This window comes from Poecilia formosa, unplaced genomic scaffold, assembly GCF_000485575.1.
Source record: "Poecilia formosa unplaced genomic scaffold, Poecilia_formosa-5.1.2 Scaffold154, whole genome shotgun sequence".
NCBI lineage: Eukaryota > Metazoa > Chordata > Actinopteri > Cyprinodontiformes > Poeciliidae > Poecilia > Poecilia formosa.
The window spans coordinates 362,596-377,327 of NW_006800093.1; the positions used below are offsets into that span (position 1 = coordinate 362,596).

A 14,732-nucleotide genomic window follows, 5' to 3' on the forward strand; every position below is an offset into this window, starting at 1 on the left:
CACTTGGCTCCTCCCAGCGAGAATGTGAAAGAGGCGCACTGAAGGATAAAGTAGATTGTTCCCATTTTAAGTGCAATGAAGGGATCTGAAAAATCTCAAGAAATGAAGGAGGGGAGAATTTCCATGTCTGTGGCAAAGAGAAGATTCAAAGTAGAGCAAGTTATTCCAACACAGTGGAGGAGATGTTAGCTGGTCACAGTTAGCTGTGTGGGGAAAACACAAAGATGAAAAAGATTGAGAAGGGAAGAACATAATGGACAAGCTGCATAGCTTAGAAATGCTTGTGACAAATGGAAGAGGAGACAAAGAAACTAAAGTTTTCATGAAAAGACTCAAACCCTACTGGGCAAGGACAGAACGCATTACAAACTACCGCCAGCAGAGCTCGATTGGAGAGGTTCTAGGCCCATTTTCCACAGGCCATCTAACAGATCTGTGGATAAGACAAATCCATTCATTAGACCCCCCCAAGAAGAGGGGAAACACAGAGGGAAAAGGCAGTGAATGGATCAGAGAGCCGGAGGAGTGATAAGAACACCAGTCGAGGTGTGAGACTAAATGTGTTTGTTCTGCTAAGGTGACGAAAGGCATAGGAATACTTGGCTGCTTCTGCCAAAGGAACTGAGTATATAACATGTCTACACGAGTGATAAAGAGCCCTGACAGGGGACCAGCAGGTCAGAAACTCAGAAATCGGATCTTTTTGGAGTCAGTGAATGTCACACTACATGGTTTCTTAAAAGGTCCCGTAAGTTCAATGAAAGACTTCCACAGGTTGCAATGATTTCAACTTAAAACCCTCAATTACCATATGTTGCTGATTGCCTTTAAACAGAGGGTCGATGTTTTCCCCACATTCAGTTTACCATAACCTTTATGTCAATTTCAATCGCAGCTGTCGATGAAAAAGTTTTCAGCCAGCTTCTGAAATACTTATCAAGTCTTTTCAAGGAAGAAAAAAAAAATTTTTTCAGGAACACTTGAATTTTAGGGAATAAATTCCTTTCGACAGGGTTCATTTCGTCTCTGCGTCTGGGGTCTTGTCACAGCACATTAACGCTCAAATTCCTCAGTCAGAGCTCTAAATCTCAGTGGCTTCTGCACGTTTAAGAACTGCAGAAGCCAAAAATGTCTTAAACTCACAAGTTTAAGACCCAAATACACAGATTTTATGACCTACTATCGACTTTTATGGCATTTTAAGGCCTTACATTTAGGCCCAACACTTTATAGTGAGGAACGTGTTACTCAGGAAAGACAGACGAAGTCAGAGGGGAAATGGTAACTTATTTGCTTTTCAGAAAGTGTCCCCTTTGATACATATATGAAGGAGCAACTTTTCCAACTTCGATAGATATCTGGAAGACAATATTTTACAGCAACATCGGTCTGTTTTATTCTGAATGTTTTAGTTGAGTCTGGCAATCTGAGAGTTAAGGGCCCCAGTTCTCTGGAAAGATTAGACTATTGCTTACAAGTGCAAATTATGCAAGTCTCTAAGAGAAGATGCAAAGCAGAGTAAGAGAAATCCAAATTGGCCAAAACTGGGATCAGCAGGTGAAAGCTGATGATTTTCAGCTGAAAACCAGACAGAGTCACTTGCCTTCACCTACCTACATGTATTATCTAAAATAATATTGATATTTTAGATTTACCAGTTCGTGTGGTCTTACTACATGAGGCAAGTCGTACAAAGCCTTGTAATGTAAAAGTGAACATGTGGCACATTGTGATTAACAACACTCCAACCCAGCATGGGTTCCACATGAGTGGTTTCCCCAGACAGGAACGGAGCGAAAGGCTGCTTACCTTGAAAGGTGTGGGAGGTTAAGATTTGCGGCGACTAAAATAAGCAACCGTCTGCAGCACATTCTACTGAACGACGTTCACACAGCTTTCTTTTCTGCTTTAGCCACATTTCAAAACACATCTGACAACAATTAAACCTAAAAAAAAACACATCAAATTGGTGCAGGCCATTTCCAATATACGCATCACATTTAAAGGATGATAATGTTCTTGGCAGGAATGACATGGCAACAGATCAGAGGGTACAGGAGAAGAAAAGCCCCATGTGCAGGTAAGAGCGACTATAGTGGAAGCTTTATGGGAGTGTGTTGGATCATCAAAATAAATACTGAAACACCAAAGCTCTCAGATCTGAGGCACCTTCTAAACATAGGAACTGATATGGCCATACTGTATGTTGCATCAGGCAATAAAAAATAATGAGGCAAACACAAAAGAGAGGCAGAGTTGTGATTATTTAAAAGAAGAAAAAAATAAAAAAGAAAGAAAGCTGGAAGGAGAACAAAAACACGATCAGAGGCCATCGGGAGGCGAGTGCTTAAGGCTGTGTTTTAGAAGGTTATAATCAGGGCCGGCTATTATTTAATGCAACAAGCAGCTCTGATACTGGGACAACAAAAATGTGTTGAGGAAAAAGGAGGAATTGGGAGATCTAAAACGGAGCTTCAACTTAGGTTATCAAACATCTAAATCTGCTTGAAACCCAATCTAGAATTCGCCCCAGAACCAGCGCCGACTCTCACATTCTCTATATCAAATACCAAACCGCGCATAAGACGTTCGCTCACTTATATACCCGCCAATAAGAGGCAAAAACTCTGTTGCTAACAGCGCTACACAAGCAGCTGCATAACAGGAGCCACTTTGAGCATGCAGGATTATCCGAATGTGCTCAACCCTGATAAGTGGCTTAATGCAACATTTCCATTTTGACTTTTTTTTTTTTTTCCTGATGAAGCTGAGACCCAGGCGCGCAAAAAGCACTACTTATAAAGTTAGCCAAATCTAGCTTTTTGGGATTATGTCACCATGCAAGCTCTGCCATTTGAATGCGGGTGGGGATGGATATAAGAAATCCTGAGACAGACAGAGTTGGAGTGACAGGGAGAAGAGGGAAATAAGGAAATGCCTCACTGCATTTTTTGTAAGGGGATAACTTAGAAGAGGTTTATTGGGCATAAATATAAGTTATTCAAAAATGGCAAAACGCAGAATGTCTGAAGACACTCTATAGCTATAAAGCTAATGACTGGAAACAACTAGGAAATTTTAATCTTGCTTTCGAAAAGAAAATTTGAAAACTATTTCCGAGTTCTGACAGAATACGCCCGATAAAAGATGCACACCTGCTAGAATTACTGTGAAGTTCTTTTTCAAAGACAGTCCCAGGTAGCGGCCCGGCTCTTTTCTGGCTCACAGTTATCAACTATAGAGTTCTCCTGCCAGGAAATGAAGTAAGGCCTTCTGAATATGGATATTAGATGTGCTTTATAAAAGATCAAATGCACCAAGCTTTCCTTAAAAATAAAAGAAATGGGGAGCTTTAATAGAAAAAAAAAGGAATTAGATGTAGCTCTACTCCCCTAAATTGCAGCAGTGGCATTAGGGCTTTCAGCTTTAGCGCGCTGAGACTGGCAGTTAATGCTCAGTCACGTCCTAGAAGGTGTAGTAGATAAAAAAAAAAATATCTGAATGTTCCCTACATTATGAAATATATTTTGTTCTTAGATGGCTAGTAGGCTTTAAACGTTGACAGTAATCTTTGCTGATGTTCTGGTTGAACCTGGTGGTGCAAAAGTAGATTGTTTATCAATTAAAAAAAAAAAAATCTACACTTGTAGTCACTTGTGTTGCGGAAGTTAAAAAGTGAACGGAACTGGTTGAAACCTCAGCTTATAGCAACCAGAAACAATGAGTTTGCTAATAATGAAGCATTCAGACATTCTGCAGTCTGATACCTTTTAAAATAAACTAACCAACATTGTGCAATGCCTTGTAAAACTCACCGTTCTCCACGAACCTTTCCATATTTGCTGATCTTACGACTAAAAACTTCCACTGTTTATATTTGCACATGTGAAGTTCGAAGACGGTGAACGATTTCCAAATTTCCGAAAATTGTTGGGTGGATTTGAAATTAGCAGCAGAACATCCAGATACTTTTTTTTTTTTTCGTTCATTTTTCTTCACAAAGTGGCAACGTCTCAGTTGGACGGACAGAATCTGCATCCAGTGAATTTGAAGCCTTGCCACTAATTCTCCATTGGTTCTGACTCTAGATTTTAAATCCAACCATTCTGATACTTGAGGGCTCTTGAAAATAGAGATGTCCACCTCTGAACTAAACCTTTCTATTGTGGACGTGGCTATGTATTTAGGATTGTTGACCTTCTTTAACATGAAGAAATTTAGCTGCAATGAATTTCATTTTTTAGGCATTAGGACGAGGAGCTCTGAATACAACTCGACTGACATTTTTCAATTTTGTTTTGTAAAAGCATTTAGTAATTTTGCATCCTTGTCTCTACATAACAATCATATGATGCATTGTGTTGGTCTGTCACAAAGTCCCAGGAAAATAGGAGCTTCACGTCGTAAAATGACAAAATGTGAAATTGTTCACGGCTTCTTGTTCTGAACACTTATGGTAAAATATTTGGATGAACAGCAGGCCACTATTAGTGCCATTACTGACACACAAAGACACGGACCTGTCCTCAAACAGTTTATTACTGTTATTATCTGACAATAAAGCAAGTGGGTCGGTTAAATTCCTCTGTTTGTTGACATGCAACATGCTTCTGTACACAACGGTGCACCTCGCGTTCAAATTGACGAGCCAAATAGGCCGTGGTGGAACAGATTATTATAAAAGACTTGGTTGAGTACTGAACTCAAACATTCACCACAGAGGTTTCATTTTATCCAAACTAAATCACTCTTGTTGCCAAGGCAGCTAAAGCCCACAGCTTTTTCAGACTTGTGAAATTATTTGGAAAAAAAAGAAGAAAAAAAGATACATGGTGACAGAAGGTTTAACTCGGAGCTTTAGCCTTGTATCTTGGCAACAATAAAGGAATGGAAAAGAAGAAGCAACTTCCCAGAGCCCCTTCCTTTTATTGATTTTGCAAGGTAAGAAGTGAGGAAGCTGTGCTGCTGGAAAACGGACAGCAGCTCTCTACTTGAACCGAACTTCACAGTGGACGCCAGCACACTTGGAAGATGAAGAATCAATATTAATCAAATATGGAGGAACATACAGAGATAAGCATAGACGGAGGGGTAAATCTTTGTCAGTTTTGATGTTGAGATTCTAAATCACTGAAAGTACCCATTTGTATTTTTCTTCACCGCGTAATAATATCTCAATACTTTTGCTCAGTGTGAATGAATTGCAAAATTTAATTTAAGACCAAACATGGAAAATCTTGACATATCTGAAGCGGATGATTGAGATGGTAAAAATTTAAGGCCCTGCTGGAAACCTGAACATTTGTGTATTAAAAAAATGTATTCAGATCGCTAAAGTGCCACAGACTGATTGCACTTGACTGCTTTAAACAGTGACAGAAAATCAAGTTTAGAAATTCAAGGAACCACCACCGAGTGAGAAAGAGTTTAAAAGAAAATTAAAAACATAATTAAAATTTAAGCAAATGTGTCAAAATTATTCAAAGTAGAATTCGGTTTGCCTTCCTGAGTGGAGGGAAGCTGCTGAAACAGTCCAAAACTTCTAAAAGGACTGATTTCATTTTCCATTAAAAAAACAAAAGAATAAACAATTCAAACATAAAATGACCAAAAAGCTGTGGTTGCATTTACTTTACCTAATAATTATCCACCATTATAAACATATATCATATATTATCTAACAGAATTATTTTATTATTTACATAAGATAAAAATTGTAACCCTCCATTTCTTCTCCAGATATAGAAAAATTACACCAATGAGATTTTTGTGACCCTTTCCAATCTCATTTCTTTTTTTTTTTTTTTTTTTTTTAATAAAGCCTTCCCTGAAACAAATTTTGGCCGACTTCCATTTCTCTTAAAGAACTGCACTGGTGTGCTCTCCATGTAATCAGAGGCCAGATTATCCTCATTTCCAGCTGAGGGGAAAAACAGAAGGACAGAACGCTGCTCTATGAAGTCAGAATTTTGACTGGGACATTTGGAGCTTGAAGAACCTGGACTATAGCATTCAGGTTCAGTATGTGCACAATCTGAATGCAGAAAAAGAAACATAGTATTTTATTAAACTAGCGTGTGTAAAGTCACAGGGGTTACTTAATTTTACTAAGTAATTAAAGGTTCTGGTATTTTAAACCATCGTTTGTTACTTATACTGGGAAGAAGAAGAACTAGAAAGCTAAACTAAAACGGTACTCTCTGTGTGTACATTCCTGGGAATTTAGATCCTTAAGAAATATCCAAAAAGCTGCCAAGATTTCCACATTTTTCATGTTTATCAACAACGTTGAAAGTCTAAAAATGATCAAACAGAACACCTGTGAGTGCTCAGCTCAGCCTTCTTGTTACCTGCTAAAAGTCTCGCTCTCTTGCAGCTTGATGAACCACATGTATGTCCTTAAAACCAGCTTCCTTTCCTGTGTGGTTCCTTTAGCTTCATAAAAAAACAAAAAATGCTACAGCTTGTTCACTGGTCAGAAACAAATACGATGTTACGTTTTTCGTCACCAGCCCAGGTCAAATCCAAATCTAATTTTAAATCCACCATTAATAGCCACACAGTAAAGTCTGTTTATACTGGAATGTGCTTACAAATTACAGAGAGATTTTTTTTTCTTTTTACAGGACACATAGGTGAAGTTAATCAAACTTCAATGTACAGCTTTTTTTTTATGTCTTCAAAAAAAAATGGGCTTAAATTTTGTGGAATGCTAAACATGAAACATAAGTAGATGTATACCGAAGAGAAGCAACTGGATAGAATGTGAGCATGACAGAAAATGCAAATTTACCTCCAGTAGTGCGTTTGCTGTGCTTTTATTTTAAAAATATAATTCAGGTTGCATTTGCATTCAGGCTGCTTCGTGTTAAGACATAATAATCCCTTATAAAAGCAGATGCATATCTCTGAAGACACGCGATGTGCTCACAATTGTTCAGATGTGATTTAAGGCATTCCATCGCAAACAGACCCACCGACTCCAGTGAAAACAAGCCAAGTCAACACACTTAAGGAGCTAACTCCTTTCGAAGCAAACAATTATGCGCAGCTCCCACTACAATAAACAACACAAACGGCAATTTGCTCGAGGCAGCGCTGAACAATTAAGCAGAGTTAACTTTAGAAGCTCGATGAAGTCAAAGCAAGATATATAATATGACAAATTATGCACGAGTTTACAACTTAAACGTTGAAAACGTTAAAGCTGTTAATACTTCCCCGTGTCTGTTCGAAGCTGTGTGCTCTTGCTTTTCACAAGGAAAGCTGCGAAATCATCTATAAACATGGCCAGAGAGTATGTAGATTTGTGCAAGTTTTCTTTTAATATGAGGTGCCAACAAATCTTTAAGAGGTGCACGTAAGACGCAGACATGAACACTGTTTTAATGCTGTAGCTGGTGAATTTATTCACACCCAACACAGGCTGCTGCTTCTCCGTTTCCTAATGCGCACACCCCATTATTTGGGAACACAAACGCAACAAATAAACAGAATCATTATTTTCGCTTCACTTGATGAAAACCGGCTTTGGGCTGAATTTTCTGTCATTAAAAAAACATTAATGAGGAGGATTAAAATGACTGTGATGAGAAGCTGGGACGGGGATATGAATCTCACTCCCATACAGAGAGCCAGAAGGAACTCTTGTGGCTTTTGACTTTGAGTGGGTGCGTGTTTTTGTTTAACAGCCTCAGTTGTGCTGTTATGAAAGCGCGAGTGAACCGTTTGCTCCATCTACTATCAGGGTTGCTGGAGTCCAGTCATCAATACGCCGCTATTGTACAGTCTAAGTCAAACCGAAGGCTCAGGCCGAAACTTAAAAGCACTCGGTTTGTTTGTGCCAGAACTTAAAAATCTTAGTGTTGCAATTTATGCAGATGTTTTTGGAATTCTAAGCGTGATCCTGAATGACTGTCTTCCATCAGTCCAAACTGTATTTCGATGCTAATCTTCACCACGATATCCATTTTCGTCCTTTCATAATGCCGCCTGTTTGCATTTGGCGAAAACAAAAAAGGAAGACGTAAGGTTACATGGAAGGTTTTTCCCCAAACACTTACCAACTTTAGGTCAATTTTGTATTCTGTTAATATAATCAGCTTGCATTCATCGGTGGTTATATTCATATTTTACACAAGCTAAGCTGGAAATCTGGAGTCCTGCTATGCGTCTGGAGGAGCGTTTAGCTCTCTGCTAAGCTCTAACGGGTCAGATGTGAGTAAATCACAGCAGCCCCCCCAGGTGTACAAACCAAGTAGATCAATAGACACAAGAGGGGGAAATCAAGACCGCTTGTTTAAAGGGTGCATACGGGCCAGCGGTAAGCCCCAGGACATCTACCATGAGCACTTGGTATTCACACTCAGGCGCAGAGGGAAATAGATATCCAGCTCTGAAATACATTTGTCTGTCAATGAAAAAGGTGCAGGGAGCACTTACAGTCATTTTGCGTGGTTTTATCTACAACTATTACGGAATTCAAAGACGCTGATAAAAAGAAATCACACTCATTCATATAGCGGAGAGAACAAAAGAAAAAAGAAAAAGAAATGGCTCGGATCTTGGAAAAAGAAAAAAAAAAAAAATCAGAGAGAGGTTCTTACCTTTTTACCGATGAGCTTCTTCCTGAGGAACTCCCGGGCCTCGAACATGTACGGGATGTCATACAGAGGACGGAATCGTTTGTCTTTGTCCTTGTTCTTCTCCTGAATACAGATGGAGGGATGGGGAAGGGGTGAGGAGAAAAGGAAAAGACAGAAGAAGAGAACCTTAACTTACATTCCACGTTTATAGGTTGATAAGCAGGAGCTGCAGGTTTCAGATTATACAACTGACAAAAACAAAATTGCAAGTGGGAGGAAAACAATGCCTGGTTATGAATGAGTTTTACAGAGATAGGTCAGACATTAATTGAGCGCTCTACTAATGATCTAAAGTGAAATGCTTAAGATGAAACTATATTCATGTGTTAGGACAGACCAGAATTTGTATTAAGAAAACTGCTGTCCAAAAATACACTCAATCTAATCTGAATGAGTGGGGAAAGACATCAGCATCTAGCTATGCAAAGCTAATATGTTTAAGTGTGTTATCATTAGTGACAAAATGTGAAAAAAGTTCAAAGTAATGCATTTTTAAGCACTTAACATGCAACTAAATACAGTAGAAACGGTCTACTTCAACCCATACAAAAACATCCGAAAGGTTTATCGCTTTTAGTTTGTTTACTCCGTTCTGTTTCTATCCTTTTTGGCAGACACAAGACCCTGGACCCAATGAAATATTCAAGTGCGAATGGCAAACACATCTCTGCCCAAACAGGCACACCTTCCCTGTTCTCGATACAAAGTTATCACGGACGGGCGAGGCGGAAACTCTTCACGCTAAAAACAGATGCACTGCAACAAGGCAACAAGCCGGTACTCCAACTGCAGATGTAACGTACGCAGCCGCACACAAAAGAACTCCACTCCAAAACGCTCCGCTACCCTCTTAGAAAAGACCACAAATGGAACGTATTTGCATTTTCAAAGAAAGCAGAGAAACTCGTCGCTCCTTCAGCAAAAAAAAATACCCAGCAGGCACAAAGAGTGACAGGTGTCTTTTTGCTGGAGCATGATAAATTAAATAACCAGGAGGCAACTGGAAATTAAACTACACCGCCCTGTCAGGAAAAGCTAGACTATGAATGACAATACCAGTATGCTCCCCTTCCTGAATCTCCAGCACAGCGCTATCGTGGTTTAATCATTTTTCAAAAAGTATAATTGGTCTTTAAACAAAACACACACGGAGCAGGTTTGTTCCTCGTCTCCTCTCGACTTAAATACCTTTTATTCATGTTTAATGACTACAGCTGTTCCGAGCTGTGAGGTGGGGCACAAACAGATGTGCAGAGAAGCGGTTCTGGTTGATTTGACTAGATCATCTTCCTCAGGGCTCAACAACTGTCATTTCATACAAGCTTCGGCAACCGATGGTTTGGAAGTCATCTCCTATAAGCAGCTTATAGTCCTCCATTGCGATTGGGCTTATGTCACTAATAAATATCTCTCAGAATGAGGTCGCTCACAATTATGGACCGATCAGGGGTCAGACATTCCTAAGAGATGATGAGACGCACAAAGGAAACTAACATCAAGTATCTAGAGAAAAACAAGAAAAACATAAGTCTTGTGGCTTCTAAAGGTAACTTATAATTAAAAATATCAAACCGCTGAGGAAAAATAAACTAATATGCCATAAAAAGACGACACAAAGGTGGAAAATCAATTACATTTTTCATCCGTCTCACTTTTTATGACAAAAAGACATTTTAAAAGGAGTGTGGAGACTCTTTGTATTCCCTCTGCATGGGTACAAAATTGACAAAAACAAAAAGCTACGAAGAATGGAAAGGCAACATGACAGAAAGAAATGTGGGGCAAACTGACACGGAGACGGGGATAAAAAAAAAAAAAAAGAAGGGGAAAAAAAGGCGATGCGTCTGGATGTATAAATGTTTAGGGATCAATTACTGTCTTCAAGAGGAAATTGGTGGGAGATGAACTCTAAAAGGCAGCGCATGATTGGCACAAATCTTCCTATGATGCTTTGTCACTCGACGTGGCAAAGCTGCAAAAGAGCAGAATTATGTTACTGGCCTTTGCTGGCTTTATTAAATTATGAGATAAATGTGTTTGTGCCTTCCTTATTTAATCAGCTCCTTACTATCCTCTTTCTCGAGCTGAATCAGCGAAATGTAAATTCCCGGAGCTGCTCTCGCACATACCGAGTGGAAATCCCTCAACATTCAGCCAAAAGGTGATTCAGAAAGTCAGTCTCAGAGTTCAGGGGTGAGCAAATTCTGTCCTCCAGGGCAGGTGTGCTAGGTGTTTGCGATATGTTCCTGTTTAAACATGTCTGACCTAAATGAAAGAGTGATTAGCAGGTTCCCACAACTCTTTGTGACCCGCTGGTGAGATGATGCCACTATTTGACTCAATTGAAATACTTTAAGCAAATTTAATACATTAAGATTGCAAAACAATACTGCCAGTGTCTTTGCTTCAATTTGTTATTGTATATATTTGACCAAAGGACAACACAATAGTAGTATTTCTACAAAATAGGATAATAGAATCTAAACAGAAGCGGCGAATCTAAAAAAAAAAAAACTTTCAGCTAATAGGCTGTAGAAAGACAACTGCATCACTGAAAGAGCGTAAATGTCAGCATTGTATCCCAATGAGAGAAGAAGTGCAGAAGGAGTGGCGCAAATCTATGATGTACACAAGCTAAAAAAGTGACAGAAGCAAGGTCAAAGTGACAAAGCCCTGCCATTAGGAGTTGCCAACAGAAAGTAGGGCTTAATGAAACATCGCGCATCCTTGGTTAAATGCAATTCAAACGATCTGAAAAAAACATGCTTTCTTTTCCCAGTCAAAAAGAAGAAGAAAAAAAAGGCTCCGCCACATTGATAAAGTGAAAAATATTGTGACTAGCCTATTTATTTTGCCGTGAAGCCACATTTGGCTTCATTCGCCGGATAAACTGACATCATCAGCGTCATTAAATTACTCCAGACAACCTCTCCGTACCGTCATCCATAAACTGTTATTATGCAGCAGCGGTAAGGTTACAGATAGAGGAGAGAGTCGCAGCTAAGTCTCAGCCGTAACCCAATAAAAACTGTTCCTGCTCGCTATCCTCAGGGGGAGTTTTGTTCTATTTGGGGTGAATTCCCTTCATTCTGTATTACCGGCTAGGGCTCGGGAATCATCTTTGACTACTGCAGAGGCATGGTGCATGCTGGATCGTACAGTGTCGCAGGGCTGCAGGGTCTGAGGCTGCGAATGTGTGGATGCTACCGCTGGAAGCATTTTTATGCTTCTAAAACATCAAGAGCAAAATCATGACTCAGGAGAATGTCATTTCCTGATGTTTGGGGGAGTATAGAGTAGTAGGCCTCAATTTTGCATTTAGCTGATTGAGTGGAGTGTTGTTTGTGCATAACCACTCTTTTGGGGAGGAGAGGGGAAAATAAATAAATAAATAAAACACTCTGCATGCATGCGTCTCAAACAATGAGGGCATTATTTTTTGATAACACAAAGCTCTGGGAGTCTTAGACAAACACTCAACACTTACTGTTGTGTGCTGAACAACATGAATCAAACATCCGTGCATAAACGTTAAATGGCTTCAGAGTTTGGGGGCTATGAAGCATGTAGCCCAAGAGAAAAAGAAAACTTTGTTTTTTTTGTTTTTAAAGCTGGACGATATTTTAGAATAAGTGGAACTAAAGCTATCCAGCAGATCGGGCATTATCTTTTACTACAAGTAATGGTGTTAAGACCCACCAGGCTTTATTTATCAAAGCATATGATATGAGTTTTACAAAAAAAAATAAAAAAATCTAACTATCGATGTGTGTGCAGATTGAATGTATTCATTTTTATTACTGAATCAGTCAAATATCAAAGTAATTGAAAACCAAAGGTCAAAGATGATGGGAAACATTTTTATAGGCTTTTATCAGCCAGCAAACTGGCAGTGCACAGCGATCTCTCTCTCTGTCTATCTGTCTCTCTCTCTCTCTCTCAGCAATTTCCAGCACAGTCAGGCAGGCAGCATAAAGAGAATGCAAGAAAAGTAAGCAGCCCAACAGCGTTTCAAGGTTTCTCCGACGATAAAGAATAATGTTAAACAAATTGGACGGTTAGCGCAATCATTCTGTAAAAGGGAGATTTCAGATAATCAGCATCAAAATTGCTCAGATTGCATAAAAGCTACACTTTGGTGGGTAATCTGACTATGAGGAAAAGCTCAGGAGGCCGCAACACGGCAGAAATTCCCATTAAGGAATGAAGGGGATTATATCGAGTTGCCAATCTAATCTATATCAAAGTATCTGACTGAGACTCTGTATCAGTAATTGCTTATTCTAAAATGAACGACTCATTTTGGAGATAGGAAATCCTGACGTCTCTTGTATCTACGACTTAAAAAACAAAACAAAAAAAAAAACAAGTTGCTTCCTCTCATAATTCAACGGATTCTCAGAGAGGCGCAGATGTTAACAATTCATCAAATCTGAGCACACAGTAGTGTGGAGAAAAGGTCCATCTTTGGGGAAAGATACTAACCAGTTTGTAAAATATCTAATGGAAAAATAAATCAATGACTTCACCCTTCTTCCCCCCTTTCTAATACAAGTAACCTCGTTTAGCTAGGAGTGCAGCTAGATCGCTCATAGCTATTGCACCCTGTTTGACGTATATGCCACATTTCTAAAGATAGGAATGTAACAAACAGTGAGGAAAATAATCACACCACCATTCTGGAAGAATTTCAGAACTCCAAAAAAAAAAACAAAAAAAAAAACTACAAATGTTTGAGATTTGACATGTCTCCAACATACCAATACAAGAACCTTTGCGCCTGATACCGATACACAAGGGTACCTGTGTTATCCTGCACGTTATTGTAAATGCCAGACACCTGAAAAGTCTCAACAAAACTTCCATCAAACTCCATTAACTGCTGGTAATGCCATCTAAGATGTCTAGAAGGCACCCCGTGTCTGGTGACCTTTACTTAGTGTGTGACTGGCTGTTGACGTTTGCTCAAATCTATACTTTCCTGCAATTTAAAAGCACTTGTGCTCGGTATTACCATGGCATTTCCAGCCACTTTATCGTTCCATTCAACCAGTGATCAAGTGGGGAAATTTCTCTTACTCTTCTTCAAAACGTTTTTAACCGTTTTATTTCTTACATTAATACTCCTGCGTGCGTGCTCCAGTTTCTTTCCACTAACCTGAAAAGTCTCAAAACATTGGGGGTTTTGAGTATTCTAATGCAGCAATTTGTATATTGTCCACTCAAACAACAACCCAAACAAAACAGCAGGCCAAGTCTTAGCCATTTCAACTCCTAAGCAGGAACATGCTGCCCGTCAGTCGAGAAGGAGGCACAATTGTTACCAATCTGTCTTACTTTGCCAGTTCTGCACCACTGTGTCATGAAATGGGTAACCCTCCTCTGTTGTCATTGATTGTGCTCCCAAACATCAATGTCAAAAATCAGAACACTGGCAACATTTTCGTTGAGCATTTTAGCTCTACTTCACCAGATGAGAATGTTTTAGCATTAATATCTCCAGTTATCCTAAAACAAACTTTTATCCTTGCAGCAAAACGATCTTAAGTGTGAATCCTGGATTGAGGTCTTTCTGTGTAAAGTTTAATGTTCTCTCTATGTACCCTAGCAAAGTCAATTTAATTGGTAAATCAAAATTGCCCTTTGAGTGCGTGTTGTGCGTCTGTGTTGAATTAGAAAAAAATAATTTTGCTACAACATGCACAGCAAATTTAAATGCAATTATGTGAAATGTTTAATAATGTCCAATCATGGTTGTTTTTGTGCTTGTTTGGTTGGTAATAAATCCAATAGGCTTTTTGATATCTGTTAGAATAGCACTGTTAGTTCAAAACCAATTATAAAACTGCAGCTTCTTCAGACAATGACATAACAAAAGCTACTGTTTTCTCGGTGGTTTGTAATGTCTCTGATTATGCAAGTTCTGATGTGAACTAATGCACCATGCTGAGAGGGGGCTGTGAAAATATAAAAATAAAGTGTGGACTGGTTGTCCACTTGTAGCTGCGGCCCCACACACTTAGTGAAAGCAATAAGAAACATGCTAGAATCCACTATTCAACATTTGTTGAGAAGGACAAACACCAC

The 14,732-nt window shown here is 39.2% G+C and overlaps 1 protein-coding gene across 1 annotated transcript in view; it reads right to left on the reverse strand.

Annotated features, from left to right (window-relative positions):
• The window catches only part of snd1 (staphylococcal nuclease and tudor domain containing 1), a 167,892-nt gene that overhangs the window by 128,972 nt on the left and 24,188 nt on the right, over positions 1-14,732 (reverse strand). Inside the window, exon 11 of the mRNA XM_007564010.2 lies at positions 8,607-8,708. Within this exon, the coding sequence (XP_007564072.1) occupies positions 8,607-8,708 (102 nt within the window). The remainder of the gene's footprint in view (positions 1-8,606; positions 8,709-14,732) is intronic.